The sequence below is a fragment of the Rattus norvegicus genome, chromosome X, assembly GCF_036323735.1.
Source record: "Rattus norvegicus strain BN/NHsdMcwi chromosome X, GRCr8, whole genome shotgun sequence".
In the NCBI taxonomy this organism is placed as follows: domain Eukaryota; kingdom Metazoa; phylum Chordata; class Mammalia; order Rodentia; family Muridae; genus Rattus; species Rattus norvegicus.
This window is the reverse complement of record NC_086039.1, coordinates 14,894,072-14,918,390: the sequence shown is the minus strand read 5'-3', so window position 1 is coordinate 14,918,390 and position 24,319 is coordinate 14,894,072. Positions and strand designations below refer to the sequence as shown.

General features: G+C 41.8%; 1 protein-coding gene and 1 pseudogene across 1 annotated transcript in view; one reads left to right on the top strand and one right to left on the bottom strand.

Moving 5' to 3' along the window:
• LOC103690795 (elongation factor 1-gamma pseudogene) overlaps positions 1-1,351 on the bottom strand; it is a 36,603-nt pseudogene extending 35,252 nt beyond the window's left edge.
• The window catches only part of Tspan7 (tetraspanin 7), a 97,301-nt gene that overhangs the window by 60,237 nt on the left and 12,745 nt on the right, over positions 1-24,319 (top strand). Inside the window, exons 2-4 of the mRNA NM_001398737.1 lie at positions 20,109-20,297; positions 21,775-21,849; positions 23,699-23,794. Of these exons, the coding sequence (NP_001385666.1) occupies positions 20,109-20,297; positions 21,775-21,849; positions 23,699-23,794 (360 nt within the window). The remainder of the gene's footprint in view (positions 1-20,108; positions 20,298-21,774; positions 21,850-23,698; positions 23,795-24,319) is intronic.

Below are 24,319 nucleotides of genomic sequence, written 5' to 3'. Positions count from 1 at the left end.
TTTTAGTGAGTATTTTATTACAATTAACGTATTAATTTTGCCAATTAGTGGACTTCACTGTGATATTCCCATACATGTACATTTTGTGCTTTGATCAGCCCATTTTTTTCCTTCTTGTGAGGAACCTCACTTTGACCCAGTTCACTGTAGCACCCGGTGGTTTTCTCTTAAAGAATTCTTTGCCAGCATCTATGAACACGAGCATAGAGATTCAGAGGTACAAAAACCAGCACTTGAACCTCATCAAACTGACAATCCTAAACTGCTGCTTGAGTGCCAAGACTGGTAAGCCATGGCCAAGTGGGAACCAGGAAATGAGCTCCCTGCAAAGCGTAAAGTGGGGACATTCATCTAGAGCAAAAGCAACAGGAAAGCAGGATGGGACACTCCAGGAAGAGGCCAAAGGTCTGCTTCTGAATTCATGCTGAACTTCAGGCAGTGACCTTGAGTGCTACTGCTTCAGATTGTCCTTCCTGTCCTTGTCCTTACACAGCTGTGTATTGGAGGGCACATCTGTGACTTATGACTTCCCTTCAGAGAAATAGATTACATCTTCAAGTGGAATTCTGAAGTTTAGGCACAAGAAAGGCCAGCCAATCCATTCTGAAACTGGTTTTAGATATATTCTAAACAAAACACGCCATGATCGTGTTTGCATTGTCCACGTTAGCTTAGAAGCAAAGGATTCTAGAAGAGGCCAGGGAAACTCCAAGGGAAGAAAGTATTAAGAAATTGTTTTTCTGTGAAGTACTGGTAAGACTTTGGGGGACAGAGGCGGTGCCATATGGGACCTTCTGTTATAGTTTCATTTCCTAAGGAAGCTGAGGAAGACACTAGGTGACATTTCTTAAGAAATAGACACTCTTCCCTATCCCTATTGATGAATACTGATGCTATTTTGTTTCCAGAAATAAATGAAATATCTCTTGATTGATGAAAATAAAGCTCACTTTATAATTATCTAAAGGAATAATGATAACACTATCTTTCTAATGTTTACTATATGCCTCAAAGTACCTGAATATTTACCATGGAGTGCGAGCCTCATTTAGTTGTCAATACAGCTATGTGAGTCACGGTAATTGCAGTAATGCTATCATCATTTAATAGATGAGGACACTGAGACAGAGAATAGGCCAGTTGCCCTAGTTTCCACACCAGCCAGCTGTACAGTGAGACTGTACTGCAGCTCTGTCTGTACAACTATTACGGCAGCCATGTGGGCTCCTTTGGTCATCATGGACTCTGCATTAGGAATTTCAGAGATGCAATGCAGGCCTCCTTTTATGAAGCCCACACTGTAAAGTTCGTTGCAACCATCTCCTTTCAGGCAAAGGATTTTGTTATTCATGTTTAGACAGTACTTTTTAAATGCCCTAATAGCAGCATCAATAAATTTACTTATGCTCAGTAATTCGGGTTGACTGTCATTCTGTCCTTTTTCCCCTTCCTTTCTTTATGGAAATGTAAGTAGGTCACAGACTCAGGGTCAGTGAATTGGCAAGCATTTGCCCCACCCCCACCCCCCTGGGCTTTTCCATTAGAACTATAGTCCTGTTGAAAAGATGCAGGGCAGATAGCCAAGATACTACAAATCCTGTGGCTTTAAGAAATGGCACCTTAATAATCCAGGCTCATTGTTTTCTCCTGACTTTCTGGAAGGTGTTTCCTTACCCTGCTACACTGGAAGCTCCTGTGTCTGGCTAGGATTTCAGCTTACTGCTGCATTTTGGCATCTTGAAAACTGGCCTTTGGGTGTTCTGATGGGCCAATCTTCTTCCTGTAAAATTCCAGAAGTGTTGTTTCAATTTCATGTGACTTATGTACTCTTTTGAATACAGTGACTGAAAAGTCACTTTAATCTTGTGACCCCTGGCAATGTTTGCTTCCTTTTAAGACTTCTTCCAGTTTGTGTCTGGTTTATATGCTTAAGGCTGGTCTATTCTAAGTGATAGATAATTTGATGTCCTTGGTCTGACACTTAGACATACCCTGCCAGCTGTTGCTACAGTTCAATACCACATTCCCAGAAGGGAGCCAGATCCATAGGGCCTTTCTTCCTTCATATGTTACTTAGTGATTGGTGAGGATGCTGAAGTCTCCTGCCGCCTCTGAAAACACAGCATCTTTCCTCAGGAGACAGGAAGCCCCTGCTGATAGGAAATCTTTCTGTGTGCATATGCACACAGCAGTTTGCCAGCATGGGTGGCTGCCAACAGTTTTCTCCTACTTGCAAAGACTTTATTTTCCCTGGACTGCAGTGCTATGCAACCCAGGTGGCCAGCAACACAATAAGTTCCCATTGATAGTGTGTGTGGTGAAGTGTCTAAAATATACTTGGGTCTCCTTCAGCAAACCCTACCGGCGTGCGCCACCACAACCGGCATATACTTGGGTTTCCCATATGTGGCACTTGAGTGATGAAAAGTGATAATTTTGCTTATTCTGTAGCAAAGAATGTGTCAGTGTTATAATATGCTACCAGTCTGTCCTGAGGTAATGGTTTGCCCCAGACCCAAGAGGGTTGTCTAGCTCTTAAAGCAGACTAGGAATCACTAGAGAAGCCCCAGTACCTACCACATATTTATCGAACGGTGCTGGTGAGAATTTGCTTTTCCTACTGTAGAAGGATGATCAAGTATGTGAAGGGGAAAGAACCAAGAGCAACCGTAAACTCTACCTTCTTCATTAACTTTCCAATAAGTGAAAATGTCACAGCCTTTCATCTTTCTTCCATCATTTCCTTTTTCATTTGAAATAGCCTCTTTTGAAGTAGCCCAGGATCTCTTTATGTTTCTCTGACTAGCTTGGATTTTGGAATCTACCTTCTTCAGCCTCCCTAGTGCTTTAATATTTGTATGTATGAGTACACTGTAGCTGTCTTCAGACACACCAGAAGAGGGCATCAGATCCCATTACAGATGGTTGCGAGATACCATGTGGATGCTGGGATTTGAACTCTGGTCCTCTGCAAGAACAGTCAGTGCTCTTAACTGCTGAACCATCTCTCCAGCCACTCTTTGCTTTCTCTTAATTGAACTTATATTGATTTACTTTCTTTGCCTCTGGAAATACAGGTACAAACCCAAACGCTAACATAAGAAGGTTTATCAGACAGAGGGAAACTGAGATGGTTCAAGTGATCCACAAACAACCATTAAAAATTGAAATAGAAAATGTATACATGCTCATAGTGAAGCTAAGTGTGGGTTTAAGAAACCATTAAGTACATGTGTATACAATATAAACCTTATTTCTTTTTTGTTTTTGTTTTTTCTAAGCCAGCATCTCACACACTATAGCCTAGGCTGGCCTGGCATTGCCTAGTATGACAGGCTGATCCAAAACACATAGTGATCTCACTGCCTTAGCTTCCTGAATGCTTGGATCACGGACTCATGTCAACATATTCAGATAAACCTTAGTTCTTATGTGGTTCACAGTGAAGCCTGAAAGACCAAACTGTCTCCTTTGCCTCGCAGTTTGATTTTACCATTGGTCTAGATCTTGATCATCAAAGTGTCAATTATGTGGAACCTTCCTTAATTGTCTGGACTAGGCTGCTGCTAAATCATCAAGAACAGAGGAAATTATGGCCATTTTGCATGTTATAAGGCAGATCTAAGGGATTCTTGAGTTAAGACAAATTGGTTTTATATTAATTCCTGGCTACTGAGAAAAGTTTGTAAGCGTATTTGTCATTTTCAGCTTCGCTCTAGAATACATGTATTTAAAGCAAGGACTTCAGGAAATGGGCGTGGTCCCTTTTATTTTCATGGTTTAGTACATAGAAGGAGCTCCCTAGTCTACATAGAAAAATAACTTCAGCTGTCTATTAAAATCATCTGCTGTGGACTAGTGGCTTGGGTTAGAGAATTGTTGTAGTTAGCTGGATTTTTTTTTTCTGAGTGAATATGTGTGTGTGTGTGTGTGTGTGTGTGCGTGTGTGTGTGTGTGTATGTGTGTTGTGCCTGTGTATCATGTGGGAATACACTTGCCTTTGTGGGTACATGTGGATGCCAGAGACTAGTCTTTAATCCCTTCTCCACCTTCTGCTTTTTGACAGGGTCTCACACTGAATGTAGAGCTCATAGCTTTGGCTATACTGTCTTGTCATTGAACCACAGAATCTGCCTGTCTCCATCCTTCAGAACTAAGGTTAAACATGCACACTCCCATGCCCAGCTTTTAAATGGATGTTCATAATTCAGGTGCTCCTGAGTTATACATAGGTTCTTTTTAATGGATACATTAAATGAGGAAGGTTTTGCCTAAGGTTACATGTGAAGGATTCGTGACAGATAGACTTAGTGTTTCTCTGAGGAAATCTGTTTGTAAATTGTTCACTATGGAGACTACTGCATAACCCTCCAGTGGTAGAGCTCAGATCTGTCTATAGTGTGACTGATGCTCTGAGTACAAGTACCACAAGTATTCCTTCCTGCTGCCATTCTGAAGGGAGGCTGTAGACTCCTGCAAGTGAAAGTTTGTCTTTGCTGATGTTTGTTTGTAGTTGAGGAACCAACTCAAATGTGACATAAGGAATGCCAGCTCCCTTGACCTTGATGAGCCCAGACTCTCTCTTATCTTTACCTTCAAAGTGATGTTACCAGAGGTGACTGAGGAGGTGAGTCGAAAATCAGCCTTACACACACACCAAAAAGAAAAATCATGAAGCAGCTGACTTCTGAACATCCCTCGAAGAAGCAGGACCCTGGTCAAGATGTTTTCCAATGCTATGCTGGATAAAGAAGAACCCATCCTTTCTCATCCCCTCCCTGCTTCATTTCTTTTGTTTGTCCCTCTTATGTTACCTTCTGGTCCTATTAAAGTACAAGTTTTGAGTTTGGGTAAACTTCAGGATGCCCCCCAATGATGTCCCCCACAGAGCAAATAGCCTCTTCGTTTTACAGATTGAAGGTTGAATCAGCAATGTTAGCTAAGATCACAGCAAGGACGTGGCCAAGGTCAGATAAAGGGACGCAGTAGATAGCAGCCAAGAAAGAAGAAGTGCCTTACTCCGTGACCTCTCCATGTACGCTAGGAAGCTCTCACCTCATCTCCACACTGGGAACTGTCTCCACTGTCCAGCCTCACGCTACTATGGCTTGCTCAGTTTCCATTACAAACTGTGAGATAGTGGCCTCTTTCAGGTCGAAAAAGTTCTCCTTTTTCTTTTTCATTGAAAAATATATAAAATATATTCTTATCCCTGTCTCCCCTCTCCCAAATCTCCCCCAAATCTGCACTTACTCAATTCCATGCTGCTCCCTTCTCTCTCCCTCTCCCTCTCTCTTTCTCTGACATACACTGTAGAATTACAGAGTCAGACAACAAAATATACAAATAAAAGAGCATTTACATTGGCTACTTTTCATGGTCTGTCTATGTGGTATTTGGGGTGCAGAAGTGTGTCACAAGAGCAGGTCTTCAGTTTATCTATGACTCTCTCTGCAGTGATTCCCCTAGGTTAAAGGGTACACATGTTGACTTTGCATGTGCTGTCATGTGAGACAGCTATGGCTAGGACATCTCAAGACTAAGCTTAGCATTCATGGTGACCATGATTAATTGGATCCATAACTCTTGAGATACCTAACTGTATAAAGACTTTGCTAAAGAAGTAATTAAATATGAAGTTACAGATTCTTAGTAGTAGGCATAGCTGTGGTAATATTCCGAAATGCTCAAGTTGTGTCCATAGTCTACTAGTAAAGCCACAGGTCCATTTAAAATTTCCTGTTTACCAAACCTCAGTGCCTACTGAGTGGTTCAGCAGGTTACATCTAGCTAAACCACTCAGCAGTCATAGAAAATACTAACGCTGAGCTAGCTTGCACATGTGTCCTTTGAAGTAATAGGACTATGAGGGTTGGTTTTGTGTCTGCCTTCCTTATATTTAAGCTGATATATTCCTTGCTAGCCCCTGCTAATGAGTTACTGGCCTGGAAAATTCCTCACTTCTGTTGTTCGAACAGACTTCAGATTCGGTTTTTCATTAGTAACAGTTGGTGTGGTTTCTAACAAAGCTGTAAAACCAATGTTAACATTGAGGAAAGTCACCTCAAAATAAATGCAGAAGCAATGACCCAGAGCTTCTGCTGTACTACTTTTTGTCTTCCATATTCACCCATGAATGGAAAAGCTGCAAAATTGTGTGACAGGTGGGATGTGGCAATGGCTTTGCTCAGTACACTGTGAGGATGTATGGCTCAAATATATAGTATGTTAGCTCCGAGGTCTTACAATGATGCTGCATTGTTTTGGGCCTTCCTGGGTGTCAGTGTAATCAAATGGAAAGATGTGGAGGGATGGTTAGCTGTGAAAACTGGAGATGTTCTAAAGGACACAGCAGAGGTGGATATCATTAGGAAAAGTGTGTTCCTTGTTTGGGAAAAACCTCTAAAGTTCTAAATCAATTCAAGGTGGATTGGAGCCATGATGTGCTTGCCAAAAGGACAAATTCGGAAATTAAAAGCTCTGGTTTCAAAAAAAAAAAAAGGTCTGGTTTCTAGGTTCAAGGGCATACTGTACGATGTAGATGCTCTAAATATACGCATTTCCATGGAGTGAACTGATTCTGAATTTCAAATTTTACAATATGGCCAAGGGATCCTGAGGTGTGGTTCAACTCTCAGCTTGTAAGACCCAGAGTGAGAGCTGGTGCTGCTTCACTGCCTTTCTGTTACTTCTGGAATGTTTGTGTCTTTGTGCTGCTGGGTATTGGTGGCCACAGGAGAGCAGGTTGTTTTCTCTGTTTCCAGTTCCACACCGTGCTCAGTGCTCACATTCCCTAGTGTTCTGCTTAGGGAGAAACGGGCTCCCAAGCCTCTTTAACTCAACCTGAAAGCCATCTGTGCTGCTGAGAGGACAGAGCCGTGCAGGAGGAGGCCTACAGCATAGCTGAGAGAACTCCTCGCTACCTACAAATATACTTGCTATGCTACTCAGGAAGGGTATCCATTTAAAAAACAGCACATTCTTTCTGATGTGCTCAAATATATTTCTGAAAGTGGCTTTTGCTGGTTGCACTGCCTAAGTTAAGCTATGTAAATGATTCCTGTACTTGGATTAAGAGGAAGAGCCTACACCATTAACACATAAACCACTCTGACTTTTATAGAAATTCTTTTTTGTCTATGCTATTAAACTGTCTTCTTGACATCCTTACTAGAATATATCAAGTATATAGTACAAAACAAGCATTTATTATGTATTATATGGAAGACACCAGGCTTTGTGCCCCTGGAAATATAAAAAGAGTCAGTGTCTAACTTCAGCTGATCGCATGCTATTAAGAGGCCCAATTGACCTTCGTGGAGCTGTAACAAGTTTAAACTACAGTCCACAAAGTGACATAGTTATGGTAATATAATAGAATTTATTTTAACCCTTTAATTATCAGGTTTTGATACTATAGTTTAATTACTGGGTAACCTGTAATACTAAATGTTAGACCCAGTGGAAATTATACCCAATGGAATGCAGTAGTTTGTAGACTCGATCCATATATTTTTAGAGAATGATGATGTTAATAAGCTCATTGCTCCAAGGAGCTAACCCCTTAGAGAAAAGCAGATCAGTGAAAATCAGATATACAAAATTCAGTAAGTTAAAGTAAGCAAAATGAATTTATGCATATTCCCAGCATGGTGTAGTCCAGAGGACATGGCCTAGGAGTCAGAGTATTACCTTTTTATTCTTAGCCCCTTAGAGACTGGGGGCCTTGAGGTTACGCTTAATTTTCTCTCAGTTCACTTCTCTGTCTTACAACCAGGCATGGTAATTATGTGGCCTTCATGGAGGTTTGATGTGAGAAGTGGAATTTTGTGAGAAAAAGACTGTACCAAGTACAGATGCTACAAGATCTCTTTAGTGCCACTCTTTTTCTCCTGCTGTCAGTGACCGTGTATTAATGTTTCTGCACTCACATTTTGGGGCTTCATGACATCTCCCCTTGCACACATGCAGACCTTTTGCTTCATCGTTATGTCACCAACAATAACAGAATAATAGCTGTTAGCAGATCATTTTCATTATAGGAACTTGTATATGTAATATAAGGAAGTTTCAAGGGATCCAGGACAAACTGTAGGGATTATGAGGGGGGAAATACACCTTAAATATAAGAAACTTGAACATAGGAAACTTAGTTTCCATGAGCTTGCTGGAACTGAGTCCCCCGAGTAATGACTGTATCTGTTTGGCAGTAGGCCCTTTTGACTTCCCAAATGAATACAGTAACAGATTGTGCATAATGTGGCATCTTTCTGTATGCTCTATGTTCTTTTAAAAGTATTTATTTATCTGTTTGTTTATGTGTGTATGGTTATTTTGCTGGTACGTAGTTCTGTGAATCATTTTGAGTGCCAGAGGCTGATGGAAGCCAGAAAAGAGTGTCAGTCCCCTGGACCCAGACTTACAGGTTGTTGTGAGTCACCTGATATGGGTGTTAGGAACAGAAAGCAAGACCCTCTGCAAGAGTAGCGAGTGTTTTTTACTTTTGAGCCATGTCTTCAGCCCCTATACGATAGTCTTACCTCTCCTATTAGCCAGGCCCTTGTTCTCATATGCTCCAGTAGTGCCAGTAACTGTGGGCTGAACTTGCAAGTCTGAAATGGGTAGTATAGAGCTAGATGTGAGACAGTGGCTGTGAATTAGAGAGTGTCCTTCGAATCCTACCAATGCTGATGGATTATTTAAGAGAGACATTCATTAAATGGTACATAGAGTATGGTGCACTTGGGAACCAAACAGTTATTTTAATGCATTTTGATTTATCTGTGATCATTCTGCATAAAGCTTCATATAGCTAGTCAAGGGCCCTAGCCCTGCTTTGGAAGGGACCAAGTGAGCAATGGTTTGGTCTTTTAGGAGTTCCCTGTGCTATATCTTCCCTCACTCACCCTGGTTAACAAGCCAGGCTTCCCACCCCTGCAGGTTGGTCCTAGATACCTGATTAGGGGTTTCCTGGAGTCTTCAGAACAAAGGTTTCTGCAGGTTTGGTTTGATCCTGGAATTTTCTCTAGTGCTACATAGGCTGCAGGTTATTTCAAGTCAAGCTGACCACCTATACCGCTTCATATGCCTTGTCTTGTATTCCAGGAGGAAATTTTCATGGTAGCGGGCATTCATAAATTGCCTTGATCACAGCATTTTCTGGGTCACTGTTTTCCTGGCACTTAGAGGTATGGAAGTGTCTTAGGGTAAAGTTCTGCCCCTATCATAGTTTGAGGCTCCAAAGAAGTGACCTGATTTGAGACGGGTCCTCAGATTTCAATCCAGGGGCCCTCTGGATTTCACATACTGTCCAAAGTCACTCATTGCTCTCTGTTGAATATTTAGATTTGGAGGCGATCTAATCAGAGACTTTTGACTATAGAAAGATTACCTGTACAGATAGAGAAGGTGTCAGAAATATAAGAACAGAGAACCTGCAAAAGGTACTTGTTATAGAAGCCTTAAGACCTGAGTTCGAATCCCCAGAAACCATATAAAGATGAAAGAAGAACTTACACAGTCGTCCTCTGACACGCATTCATGCACATTATACAAACACACACATACAAATGAATGGATGATCAGACAAACAAGTAAATCGTGCAGGGTCTAGACCCTTACAGTGGAAGATGACTCCTCTGGTTAGTCTCTGCTTCTGCAGATAGTTGTTTGTGTTCCCCAGGAATCCCTCCCTTTGGTCAAGGTAGCTTATACGACTTTTATTTCCTATAGCTTAATGCATGAACAATGAACGACATACTGCATAGGGAATGGCTCAGTGAAAATACCAGCCGCAGAGCTCTGGGGCCTCTCTCCCGCTGTACCAGTGAAGCAGTACAGCCCTGTGCCATACTTACCCCAACTTTGGTGGGCTCTTGGTTTTGATTAAGAAGATTTGGTAAGATTCAGTGGCTTCCTTGTACTTGGGGATGTATGCGCTTGGCCATTACATTGCATATAATAAAATCATGCATGTCTTTCTACAGAGCAGTCAGTAGAGCAGTCTCTTCAGCTAACACCACCACAAGAGAAAGAGTCCTTCTTTTAGCAAAGAATTCTAAAATAAATTACTCATAGCGTCTCATTGGGGAGAAGATAGTTACATCAGTGGCCTCTAGGTCAGGGACCCGATTACTGCCTTGTATATTTCTGAATTACTGATTTGCCTAAGACCACAGAAGACATTGTATTTTGTAAACCAAAACATAAAATTAGTAGCAATAGCTTTTAATACTTAGGCCACACTTGACTTTAATGTCTCTCCAGCAACCCCCACCACCACCACCACACACACAAACACAAACCTCTCGGGCCATATGGCCCATTTATATTCCATTCCACAGCCTTTGAGCAACCTAGGAGACAAAGTGGAATTTCTTTTCCTGAGTACAAACTACTTGCAATAAAAGCCACTTGCTAATGGTGTTTCAATATCAAAAGAAGATAACTGAGAATGTAAACAATACACTCATAAAGTTTCAGAACCATCCATGAGAGATAGATAGACAACCGTAAGCATGTTCAGAGGGGACTATTATCTTTGTTACTTTGTTACAGAGTTTACTGATGTTTGAAGGAAGGAAGCAGCAGGCAATCTGTAGGAGCAAGCTTGGCAACTCGGTTATCGATCAGGAAAACTATGGCTGGGTTTGCTTCATACGCATCTGTAGAACCAGATAGCTGTTTTAAAGGAATGGATCTCTATGAAATAGACTCTAATTCATAGGAGTCCTCTAATTAGTTCTGGTATATATATCAGGTTTTTAAAAATTAGAGTCCTTTTATATATGTTAAAGTTATGCATGTTACCTCTATAGCTTTTGAAATCTTACCTTTAACCAACTTGGCTGATTCTTAAAGTCACACATGATTTCTGACTATAGCTGAGAAATGCAAAAGAGCTCATTTGCCTAGGGAACATGGAGGTTTTAAGATAACAGGGCAAATGTTCCTTCAAGTGCAGAACAGGACTCACTTGAGTTGCAACCTTATTACACTAAACAGATATTTCTCTTAGTCCTCATGTGACAGAATTATGTGGCATATCATTTCCTTTGGGATTTTGAAGGCAATGAAACTCTGGGCCTGAGAAAATGGTCTTGGGTGTTCTTCCATTGCGACCGTTCCTGCTCATTCATATATGAAAATGCAGGGAGGGAGATAATTGGGGGGAAATCATAAGGCTTCCTGGATGCTACGAAGGATGACGAGAGATTCTGAGAATCTGTGTATTTCAGCCTGGACTCTTGCCTCTGTAGGCTCTGTGAAGACACCGGATAGCTGTTGTTAATAATACCTCTCAAGGCAACCTACACAATTCTGGGCAATGCTTATTATTTTAAAACTTCATATTGAGCTAGAAAGTCTGTTTCACTCTAGCTTTCCCTAATGCTGTCTTTAAATATTGACTATTGAATGCTGGTACCGAAACACAGCCATTATGTATAATTAGTGTTCCCCAAAGAAGAGCAGTTGCAGTTGAACAAGTAATATATAAACAGTATTCTAGAACACAACTCTGTGCATCTATGGGCATTCCCTATAGAGGAGAATGCCCAAGGAAAAGGGAAGGGACCTGGTAAGTTCTCATAGAGTCAGTCTGTAGAAGCTGTCTCCCAACTCTGCCCTTCTTTCCCAGTATTGACAAAATCTACCTAAGAAAACTCTGTGGGAAATGGTTCAGGGTTGCTACCTTCCACGTAACTCACTCTCAGGAAAACCTTCCTTTCCTGGCTCTTATTTAGCTATGGGAGAGTGGTTGTCTGGGCAACATTGCGTGTAGAAGAACTTAGCTCTCTAGACTGCCTGGTTTTCCTTAGCTGGCTACAGCAAGCAGAGTGTCATAATGGCTTGGAAAACTGCCTCCAGTTGGACAATGAACTTGACTCTAGGGTGTGCTATTTATTAGCCCCATGAGTTTGAGCAAGTTGTTGACCCTGATGCTTCGGGTTCCCACCTGTAAGACAGAGATGGAGAATGTATGAGATGAAGCATAGCAGAAACACAGTCTGCGCAATAAATAGCATTTGTCACACATACACTCTGTAACTGTGTTTTTAGGTTGTGTGCCATTAGTTGGGAAACCTATCAGATTCCACTCTAGAACTTAGGATGAGGAGCCTTAATGCTACCCAACCCATCACTTTGGGTCGGAACTTCCTTGAAAGTAGGGTAGTTCTGCAAAGGAATTGCTTTCTTTCTATGATTTCAGCTATGACTCCCTCTTTTTCTTCTTAGGGCTCGAAGCAGAGTACTTTAGTTTACGATGTTTGGGTTTTTTTTTCTTCCTCAAATATGCTTGATGAAAATCAGTACTCACCACACTGTGTTTTTTGTTTATATGTCAAACTGGTGTGGCTCTTCAGGTTGATTATTCCATAGGGCTGTGCCTGCCTGCTCCATGACATGTTTAACATCTCTAGTTTATCCCCACATATACAACTGGACGCATATTCCTTGACCTGTCTATTAAGAAATTGAAGTATATATAGCTTGAAGTGGAATATATTTCTATATTTTTAGAGATGTCTGTGTTTTAAAATAAGTGGGTCACAGTCCATGCCTACAGATTTTAATTTTTCATGGTGGCCGTCAAGTTCTCAAGGTTCTGTCATGATACAGCGGTACCTAGATGGATCACACTGGCTTGTGAGTTTTTCTTATGAAACTATGACTCTATGAGTAAAGGGATTAGGAGAAAGAAAGTAAGTCCTAGAGACAGGCTGAAGACTGCATAGAGGATCGAGGCTCAGAAGTTGCTATGTTTCTGTTTTCCCACTTAGTTGTAAATAACCTAGGGTTAATTTCTTTGGCTTATCCAGCAGATGGAGCAGGTAAAATACTGGGGCCCTTGACATAGTGCCCCGGGTCCTCGTACTAGGTTTTTAAGAACAGAGAAATCTCACTAGTACTAGCACCGTCCATTCTCTGGACTCCTGCTGATTAATTTCAGTTACTGTGTTGAATAAAAAATATTAGAGTTTCAAATTACTTTTCCATAGTGGGAAGGAACCATTCCCATGCTATCATATTTAGTCTTCCCAGTGGCCCCAAAACGGACATTTTACAAAGCATTCTGCTGGGCTGGAAGTAAATGAACAGGCTTGATATATATTTTTTTTACTTTTGTTGTTTTCTTTTTAGTGTTAATGTAGCTACATGGGTAACATGGGAGTCAGGCCTCATATTTGATCTCCTTAATATGGTGCTTATGTAAATAGACTTCATGGCCTCAGAACTTGCCTTATCATCCAGCATTTAACAAGTACATATTAAGCACCTACTATCAGCAGGCATCTCTGTCTTAGGCTGGGGGAATAAACCAACAAATAAGATCAAATGATGCCCTTGTGAAGTTTAGATTCATTTCTAGATATCGACAAAGCAAATAAATCAAATAGTGTTCCAGATAAGCCCAGCAGTTTAAACATGTTTAAAAGATTTAATTATGTGTATGTGTGACCTATCTGCATGTTCACCTGTGTGAAGAAGAGGGCGTCAGATCCCATTACAGATGGTTGTGAGCCACCATGTGGTTGCTGTTTTGAACTCAGGACCTCTGGAAGAGCAGTCTGCGCTCTCAACCACTGAGCCATCTCTCCAGTCCCAAGTCCAGAGTTTAAAAAACAAACAAACAAACAAACGAACAAACACATAGGAGCCTTACTGAAGAGAAGGCTTTAGTTTTAATTATGGCTGTTAAGGAAGAACTCATTGAGCAAAAGCTTGAAGAAATCGGAGATCTCAAAAGTCTTACGGAAGAGGTAGCAAATGTGGAGAGGATGAAGCAGGGAACCTGAAGGTGGTTAAGATTAGATCTGGAGAGACTGGAAAACAGGAGCAGGTCACAAGATTAACCAGGGAAGGCTGCAGGTCAAACAGCCCCTTCCTAGTTAGAGAAGAATGTTGGCTCTTTTTCTAGGAGATGAGACACCACAGGAGCATCTTGAGCAGAGGAGTGGGATTGTTGGATACGGGGCTCATTGGAGTCTCCCTTACTGCTTTGCTGAGAATGGAGTATGGGAACAAGGGTAGACTCAGAGACTAGGGTCCACCACCGAGGAGAGTGGGAGCCTGCCAGTGGGAGAGAGAGTGCTCCATCACCTTTCTCAGTACTAAATGTATGAACTTAGCCTACACGATCCACACATCACTTCACTGGGATATATACTGAGAAATGAACGCATTGCTGGGTATTTTACACAGTGTGATTATCAGAACAGGTATATGTAAGCCTTGAAGGCCACATGGCACAGCAGTATAATCTTGTGGGATCACGATGCCATAAGTGATTATTTATTATTGAAGTATTGTCATCCACCGCAGGACTAGACATCTTACTGGGTGGTTTTATCACACATGTGTGCAATGTGGACCTATGAGTGCCGAGGGAAACTTATTTCAATCACCAGAGCACTTTTATCTTCCTTATGTTATCTCAGGAGAGAGTTAAGGGAAAACTCTACCTCACTGTTATTGGGGGGGGGGTTGTTTTTGTTGTTTTTCATGAGAATCTTGCTTGGAATCCTGCACATGTATTTCCTTTGTCTTGTATGAACCTCTTTTAATAGTTGATCCTTTTCTGAAAGTATTCATCCCCAGCCCTAGGTTTGTTTTAAAGGAGACATGAAGTTCGCATCCCACATAGCTCCCCCCTCCAACACACTCCCAATATATAGTCACACAGAGTGTGGTAACTGACTACTGTTTGGGTTCTTTTATATATATATATATATATATATATATATATATATATATATATATATATATATATATATATATACCATATCTATTCAGATACAGTTTTATTTTTGTGAGTTGGAGATGATAATTCTATCAAAAAACTATGCAAAACACAATATCCCTTTTGGAAATAATGAGACCCCATAAGAACAATGTGTTGAATGACATGATCATAACATGCATGCTACTCTGTCACAGATTATTGATTAGATTCATATTCATATGGAATAATTGTTGAGATGAGTTTATTCAGGCGTATTCCCATCTGATAGCTCCCAAGGATGCAGCCCACTGGAAAGCATTGCTAAGACACACTGTATTTGTCAAATCCTCGTTTTAGGCCCCAGAGGGACATTGTACTATAGGCACCAGTGACTGATTTTCAAGTTGAAAATTTGGACTCAGAATCAGCAGTGGTTTTGCTGAATGGATAGTAGGACAGAATGAATGACATATTGTCTTGGAAAATCAGACACAGGAAGTGGCTGAGACGTTGGGTGCTACAAAGAAGCAAAAGGCTTTATTCTCCTTTACATGACTCTTTAAATCCCTGGTGTGTACACAATAATACAGAATGGGATAAACATGTGGTTAGGGAAGTTTTCAATGCACATTAAGATCATTGTAGCTCTTGGTCATGCACTTGTTTGATGAGATCTTTTTTTTTAAAGTCTCTTTTTCTTGCTCATGTGGGGTTTGGGCCACCAACTTCTCACAAGGTCAGTTCCATGAGCCCGGGAAGTGGTTTCTTCCACAACTCTTCCTTCAGGGGAGGTTTGCTCCCTTCCAATTGCTGTAAGCCTTTTAACACTGAGATAGTCATGTGACCTCTTTGTGAGTTAAATTGCACTAACAGAGTTCTAAAAACAAGTGTGATCAACCTAGGAGCTTCGTGAGGGAGCGGGAGCACAGAGGAAATTCCCCCAACATTCAGCCTCTTCCACTCTTAACTACTACAGCTGGTCCTGGTTTCTAAGTACATAAAATCTCCTCTAAGTGGCTTTGCTGTCTCCAATTACTAGTTCACCCGTATGCTTTCTATTTCTGGATCTAGGTCATAAGGAAGGCAGAGGTGTGAGCTCATTCTGAATAGTCTTGTGCTCTGGGGTGCTTGGTTCCTACTTTCAAGGGTTTCTGGACAGTTGAAGAAGAACTATCCACTCTCTAGGAGTGTTAAGTCAAAAGCCTAAAGCCGCTTTTCAACTTTTGCAAGTAGCCACCAGTGCTTCCTAATGAAAATAAGAACCGTGCCGTACAGCTCATGCCATACACCTCACGATGAGCTCCCCATGTTTGCTCTCCCATGTTTTCAGTTCACTCCTCCAAGTTATATCCAGAGCTCTGTTAGTGAAGGTCCTCAGCAAATGAAGTTAGCAATCTAGAAAATAGTTGCCTTGGTCTTAACTTATTTTTTTTCTTTTTCTGAAAATAGGTTTCGTTCTCTCACCTAATATATCCTTATTACAATTTCCCTTCCCTTTACTCCTCCCATTTCTTCCCCATCTTCCTCCCCATCCAGATCTACCCTTTCTCTATCTGTCAGTAAAAATAATGAGGCTTCTAATAGATTAGAATAATAAAATAAAACAAAAATTAACACATCGGAATAAGACAAAACAGAAGGAAAGGGGCCCAAAGAAGTTGCACATTTTTCTGCCTCCTGATCTTACTGGAGAGAGAACCAAGGCCAAGAAAGCTTTGGTGATTTGCCAAAGCCCACATGACTAACAGAACCTGCGAGCCCTGTCTCCTAGCCCCTAAGTCTGGAACTCTAATATTGAGTCCATTTTCCTTGCCTATCCTCCAGTGGCTTCCCAAGTCTACTAGAACCCCATTATACATTAAAATTCTTAGTCCATTTTACTGTACAGGGTGCATAGACAAATAACTACTAATAAAAAAGCAAAATTGTAAATATAATGGGCACATACTATTCTCAGAGTTAAAAAAAAAACAGAAGATACCAGAGGTTTCTGGTTTCTCTGCCAGCCTGAACTCTCCAGAACTATGTCGGTGATGCTGCAGAAAACATGAGCCTCTAGTCTCCCTTCTGCAAACACATTCCCCTAAGAATTAAGGACAGGAATACTCTCTTGCCTAGTTTTCCTCTTAAATCTAACACCTGAGGGATCTATATTTTACCTGCTAATAATTGCCATAGACTTTCCACATTATATTTTTTCAGAGTTGCAGAGGCATGGGAATGGAAGGCGAGTCTACGGTATGTTTGTGTGTAGTCATCAAGAAAAACAGCCTGTGAAGCTCTGCGATGGTCGAGCTGCGGATTGCCCATAAAATGTGAACTGGCTACTGTGTCTTTGATGTTTCTTTTGATCAGTGCTTAGATGCAGAGCCTTCTATTTCATACAGCTTCTTCGGACAGGCCTCTTAGCTGTACCTTAGGCCTCTATGACTTCATTCCCCATCGTTGCTCTTCAGTTGTCCTTTAGTTGTTAATATGCTGAAGATAAACTGAGATCATCATTAAAATGATTGGGCATGTTCATTTAGAAGGTGGAACTCCCAAGCTAGGTGTTAGGGCGTTGGAATGATGATATGAGGACTTTGCCCTTTCATATGCAAATCCGACACAAGTGTACAGCTAGAGCAGGTTGGTCAGATCTATGGTCTGTGCACTGACAGAGCAAGAAGGCTCTGGACTCCTGAGGAAAATCAGGATGGCGCAGGATTGGCAAAGAGCCTACCCAGTATTACCTGGAATGACCTGAGAGGAACAAAGAGAATCACTTAATGTCTCCTGCCCGCTTCCCAAATATCTACTTCCGGATTAAAACGAAGCCTGGCAAGGCTCTTCCAGGAGCCTTTGGGAACACTGTGGCATATGGCCAAACCTCTCCATGACTTTCTTCCATTGAAATTTTAAAGCAACATATGCTAGTTTTTCAAAGCTTTTCTCAGTCTGATCTAATGTTTTGGTTTTTTTTTTCTTCCTGTACTAAATATTGAACGTAGATTTTCATTCATGCTGGACTGTGTGACTGAGCTAACCTCCCCAGCACCAGTATACCTCTGCTAGTGCTACTATTACAGTTTTATTTGGCCTGGTTTCAGAGTCTATATTAGTAGCAGCTGGTGGTATTAAACTGTGCCCAAAATAATGTACTGGAAAGTTAAGACCTATCTCTGAAATGTCCTCCTTAGTCTCAGTTACATTCTCTTTCTATCTCTGTCTGTCTGTCTGTCTGTCTCCGTCTGTCTGCCTCTGCCTCTGCCTCTGCCTCTCTCTCTCTCTCTCTCTCTCTCTCTCTCTCTCTCTCTCTCTCTCTCTCTCCGTCTCTCTCTGTTACCACATGTCAGCTGTCATGTGTGACATACCTAGGCCTTGCACTCTTGCACTTGTCTTAGAACATCTTAGAATTCAATCACTGTGGAATTCTTTGTAGCTAATTTAAGGGTGGAAGGCTGGTGGTGGACATCTTATTTTACCAACACAGCCTGTTTTTACCCCTGGTAATGTGAGACTTGATTCTACTGGGTAAAGATACTGTTAGATTTCTATCCAGCCGAGTATGGCAAAGGGAACTGTTCAGAGAAGGTGCTTTTTAAAAAATAGCCACCAGGTGTCAGCAGAGGATGGGGAACTCTTGGCAACATCTGCATTATTGGTTTTAATTTACTGAAGCCGCTCATACCCATTGGCAGGAAGCCTCTGCTGGGCCCCTTTCCTCACAATTAGCATCAAATGCTTTCTCCTCGAGTCTGCATTATTTCTTCACTCTTTTCACATGTAACACTTAAGTCTGGCATGCACAGTGATAGTTCTACAAAATAGGCTATTGGGGCAAGACAAAGGGAGTTACCATAACAAATCTCATATGTGTTTTATCAAAGTTCAAACAGAGACTAATTCGACAGCATACAATGTTAAGGTTCCCTTTTGCCTATGCCTTTTCTTTCAAAAAGCAATTTATCGTGTGTGTGTGTGTGTGTGTGTGTGTGTGTGTGTGTGTGTGAGCACGCGCGCGCTGGAGCACATGTGGGTGTGCTGTTTTTCTCTAGTTTCTTATCTTGCACTTATTTTGGATATTTTGACTAGAAATCTGAGATCTTTAATAGGGAACATTGAGCTGTAGGCTAGGACAAAACTAATGAAGCACTTAAGCCTCAGTTCCAAAAGTGGCAGCAATTGGAAAACAGTTACTTCTGAATATGTCATCAAGCTGCAAGTGAATCAAAGGATACAGCAACTGTGGGATGGTGAGGACACAAACCAACACCTGCCTTCACCAGCCACAATTGCTGAGGCCTGGGGTCTGCAGGGAATGGAGAGTAAGGGCTAACACACAGCCCTGATCCCACTACCTTAGGTAAGGGCCTGATAAATGCACAGGGCTAGAGTTTAGGCATATTATAAAGATTTCAATTGGAATGATTGATGATATTTGACAAATAGCATTATAAACAATACCAAGAGATATTCAGACTCTTCTGGCGCTTTATAATGAATAAGGTATTGTAGGCGGCACATCAATGGGGATTCAAAACTGTCTAGAATATTTTCTTTATAGAGATTTTGATGATAACGGACAAGAAGAATATCCTCGTTCTTAAAATGTTGTAGAAGATGGCCATAAAACCGACTCTACCCTTACATGCCATTGATGAAATGAGCCAGCATTTTTTCTGGGGTCATGCCTAGCTCAGTCACACACATTGGAGGAGTGCCTCTCAGAAGTCTCTTAAGATGTTCGTAAGCAGCTTTTAAAAAAATGTCCTTTATTAACTCGATTTTCAATTAATATAAAAACTATGTAAGGGGAAGATATAATTTGTATACTATCAAAGTGTATTTGCTGGGTGACAAGTTTTGGCTAATGGTCTCTAACATTTTTTGATGTTGAGGGTGAAGCCTTCAGCAAATGCACCTTACTCGTGGAAGCTTGAGTCTTAAAGTATGGCCATATTGCTCTGTGTCTGTGGTAGTTTGATTGAAAATGGCCCCCACGGGCTCATATATTTGAATGCTATATTTGTATTCCCTCTGTTGGTGAACCTGTTTGGGAAGGCTGGGGAGGCGTGGCATTGTCGGAAGAGGTGTGTCATTGGGGGTGGACTTTGAGGTTGCAAACTACCACATCATTCCCAGTTAGCTCTCCCTCTTTGCCTATACTTGTGGATCAGGATGCAGGTTCTCTGCTTCTGCTACAGCACTGTGCCTCCCCACCTGCCTCCATGCTCCCCACCATGGTGGGCATGTACTCCCTCTGGAACTGCAAGCCCCCAAAAACTTTTTTAAGTTGCCTTTGTTGTGGTCTCTTTTCATAGCAACAGCGGAGGAACTGAGATCATATCCATTCTTATCTCTTTTGGCAATAGTTTCATGTTCTGTTTTCTCCCTTTTGCAGATCACAGGGGCGATCCTGTTGGCTGTTGGAGTCTGGGGAAAGCTGACTTTGGGAACCTACATCTCCCTTATTGCGGAGAACTCCACAAATGCTCCCTACGTGCTCATTGGAACCGGCACCACCATTGTGGTCTTTGGCCTCTTTGGATGCTTTGCTACGTGCCGTGGTAGCCCATGGATGCTGAAACTGGTAAGTATATCTCAGCATAATGTGCTTTCTCAGTTATTTTTATAAAACTATAAAGTCACATGACACTTAAGTAGCCCTTCTTAAAGTCACAAAAAAGGTTTTAATATTTATTGATTTTAATTTTACACTAGACTCTTAACTAATCCACCCTTTAAACCTCCCTGTGGGAAAAACCACTGCAAACACAGCCTGGCACAGTAAACAGAGTCCCGCCTTCCTGAGGTAAATTGGCAAAGCAGTGGCCATTGATTCCAATGAACAATTAATGTCTTCTTGGCAAGATGCCCTGTGCCAGTCTCAAACCAGCTTAGAAATCCCTTGTAGGATGTGATGTGCAGTGTTGGTGGGCACGAGATCGTCCTGAACCTGTTCAGAGATAGGCAGCAAAATGAGGAAGCACACCGTGCTATACATACTCTGGCCTTTAACGACAGATGACAGGGGGCACTTCTGAATCAAATGGATGTGTAGTCATTTACTATGAGATGTGGTTAAAAAATGGAGAAGTGTGCACAAATGTAAAGCAGCTAGCTGCACAGCATTGCTTCCTGGTCATGCTCATACATACAAAGGGCTAATGTATAGAAGTAAGCTTCGGCCCTTTCCCTTTTTAAAGCAGAACCGCTACTGGCGGGTAGAAATTGGAAGTAGGAAGACCTGTGGGCAGAGGCAATGAAGTCTTCCCAATAATTGGAACAATTACAAAATAGAGCAGTCAGGGCTGGGGTGGCAGCTCAGTGGTGTAGCACTGAAGGCCTTGGGTTCGATGGCAGGCATTAAAAAGACGGTAAAAAGAGGATTCAGTTTGCAGGTTCTAGCTCACCTCTAAGAAGTTGCTTGAAAAGCCTTGTAGACAGGGCAATGTCCTGTGAGAATTCTAGAGGAGACAGTTTTCTAAATTAAATATTTTCATGTTGAAAGTAGACAACACTTTGGAGTACATGACCCTTTCCTGTCTCTCCTGACTGATCTGAGCTGATGGACACAGTATCAGTTGAAGTCTCCTTAGCATCTGTACCCCCAAAATGTTTGTACATATTAAAATGACAGTCTTCTATGAGGATACTCACATGGGAAATTCTAGCAAGAGTATTTATATTTCTGAATTTGCACTAGTGATACTAAGGACTTGTCAAATTGCCCCTGGCAGAAAGATGCTCACTCTAAAGAAGCCATCTTAACTATGCGTCTGTCTGTCTCTCTTGCCCTCTCCTTTTACCTCTCTATCCATGTGTCTGTGTCTGTGGGGGTGGGTATATATACGGGAGCACAGGTGCCCACCGAGGCCAGAGGCATTGGATGCCCTTGGAACCGGAACAATGGGCAATTGTGAGTTGCCTGATATTACTGCTGTGAACTGAACTTGGGTCCTCTACAAGAGCAGTCTGCTCTTAACTCTTGAGCTATCTTCCCAGCCCTGAAAAGCCCTCCTCTTAATCCTGTCTTGTGACTTTATCCTCGTTCACTTCATTTTTAGTATGCCATGTTCCTGTCCCTGGTGTTCCTGGCTGAGCTGGTTGCTGGCATTTCTGGATTTGTGTTTCGTCATGAGGTGAGTATACTCAGGGAGGAAAGACTCAGTCTGTGTGAAGAGGAGTTTTGGAAATGAATGGCATGTGTAAACAGTGCATGCAGGCTAAGCAGGAACTTCCCCAAACTTTTTCACCCTTCAATGTTGATCCTCACTTTTCTCAGTAGTTCTTTGGTAAAATGATTCTCCTCTCTTTTTGAAAGCAGTGACTTCTAATAAGGATTAAACACTCCTTTGAGAGTAGCTTTTTCCACAAAGCATTGCGTGCTCTTAAAAAAAAAAAACGACACTAGAAGCAAGCAGAGCTAATTGTCTTGCCTGTTAATCCATTCTTATAGCACATAAAGAGCAAGAAAGCTGTAACAGATAGGTGTGTGGTAGTGGAAAATAGAACATCATAGACAGTGAATGCACTGAGGAGTGTGGCTGTGGCTCTTGAGTGCCCAGCAGTCTGTCTCAGGCTCTGTTTTTGCCCTGCAGAGCTATCATCCCGGAGAGCTTAGCTCGTGGATGTCCCGTTCCTTTCCCCACTGCCCTGATTTTGCCCTTGACTGTGGGTAGTATTCCAAATGCCAAAGCTAACTTCTAGAACCTGGTGCTCATGGATGCTGCCTCTAGTTAGACTGCCCATTCTTACAGTGAGCTGAGAGAAACGGGATGAAGTGGTGGCCTCAACAGCCCTGCTGGAAGGCCTCAGTACATGTGTGAAAACCAGAGGTCCTCTTCTCCCTTTTCATTATATTCATTAGGGATTGCAATCTCACCCTGATTACAAAATAAAAGTTGACTTTGGCCAAGTGGTGAAACTCACTGGGTAACAGTCTCATTGATACCATTTACTTGGACCTATGTTTTAAAGAAGCCTGGATTGCCTTCAGGGCAGCCACGGTCTTGTTTCTTAAGCCTGTGTCCTCGGGGTGACACAAGGCCTATTCTATATATAACACCCCCGCCCTGAGAACTTACGAGTGAAGTGAGGTGACAGAGTTGGCTATGGTAGCCACTTTGGCTTGTAGCGTAGTGCCTCACAGGTAGTGTTTCTTTATCTCTTATAACTATCCAGTGGGCATTGCTTCCAGAATTTAGTAAGGAATATCCCTGCTTGGGAGAGTTAGCATATTTATCTTGGAGGCTGCCACCAGATAATTATTGCTACTTTCTGCTCTCCTAATTCAGAGGCATTACATCAATCAGGCTTTAGTTTTTGCCATAAGCCTCATGGCCTAGTAGTATATCTAACACCTCACTTAGCCCAGATTTCAAAGGGATGGAACTGGAAAATGATCCGAAGGGCAAATACATTCACTGACAAGGAGAAAGGGTTTCATTAACTTTTTACTAACAAGAAAACCCTGTCCTTTAGACTCTTTTATTTTGGCCCCGGTAATTACAGTTAAGTGAAAGATGGCTTTTGTCCCACTCCTACATGGTAGAATAGAGGTCAGTTTGGGGCCAATACCTTAATCTTCACATCACGCTGGTGTCTGGTCTATTACCATTCTGTCTCCATAAGTCAAAGAATGTTATAGAAAGGAAGTTTGCCGTGAATAATTAAAAGAAAAATAGCTAGAACATTCATGCCTGATGATTGGCCAGTCAGTCACCTTTATAGCCCTTTTAAAACCTACCCAGCCACTTTAGTGAGCCATCTGAGAGGCCTGGTTCCCATTTTGTTTTTAAATCCCTCACCTAGTTAAACCTTTGGTGAATTTTCTCAGCTCCTTTGTCTTAGAAAACAGGACTTTCTCTCCCTAGTCACCATCAACTGAGAAAATTTCAAAAGAAATGGTGCTGGGGTGGAAACTGGTAGGAATCTGAGTCAGAGTAGGCCACAGTGGACTGGATATACATTCCCCCTTATCTTCTGTAGATCAAGGACACCTTCCTGAGGACTTACACGGATGCCATGCAGAACTACAACGGCAAAGATGAAAGGAGCCGGGCAGTGGACCATGTGCAGCGCAGCGTAAGTTTCAGGGAAGGAGACCGGTATAAAGCGGGCATGTACAATTCTGGGCTTAACCCTCTAGGCTTGGTAGGTAGGTAGGTTAGACCAGTTGCATATACCGTTGATTCTCATTCTTGAATGCTTGGTACAGTTCTGTTTTCAAGAGTTGGTTCCAAGCCTTTGCCCAGGCTTTGGTTTTCTAGGAAGTTAGCGTCAAGAAGACATATGCTCCTTTGTGTCTTGTATTGGTCAGAACCTGAACCTGTCAGCAATACCCCTTGCCCTTAAAAGCTGAACCATTGGAAAGGATGGAGGTAGTGGGTGTGTGTCAATCTAGCTAACAGCTGATTCCTGAATGCTGGCTCTTTAGAATTGGTGACTCTAGGCTAATAGAGAAGTCAGGTGAGCAGCATCTACTTGGGCCAGTGTACTAAAGATGGAAATGGACCAAAAGGAAAATGAGAACCTGTCAGGTATAGTCTGCAAAGGGGAGAATGATAGATATAATTATATTTACACTTCATAAAATTAAAAAAGTAAAAA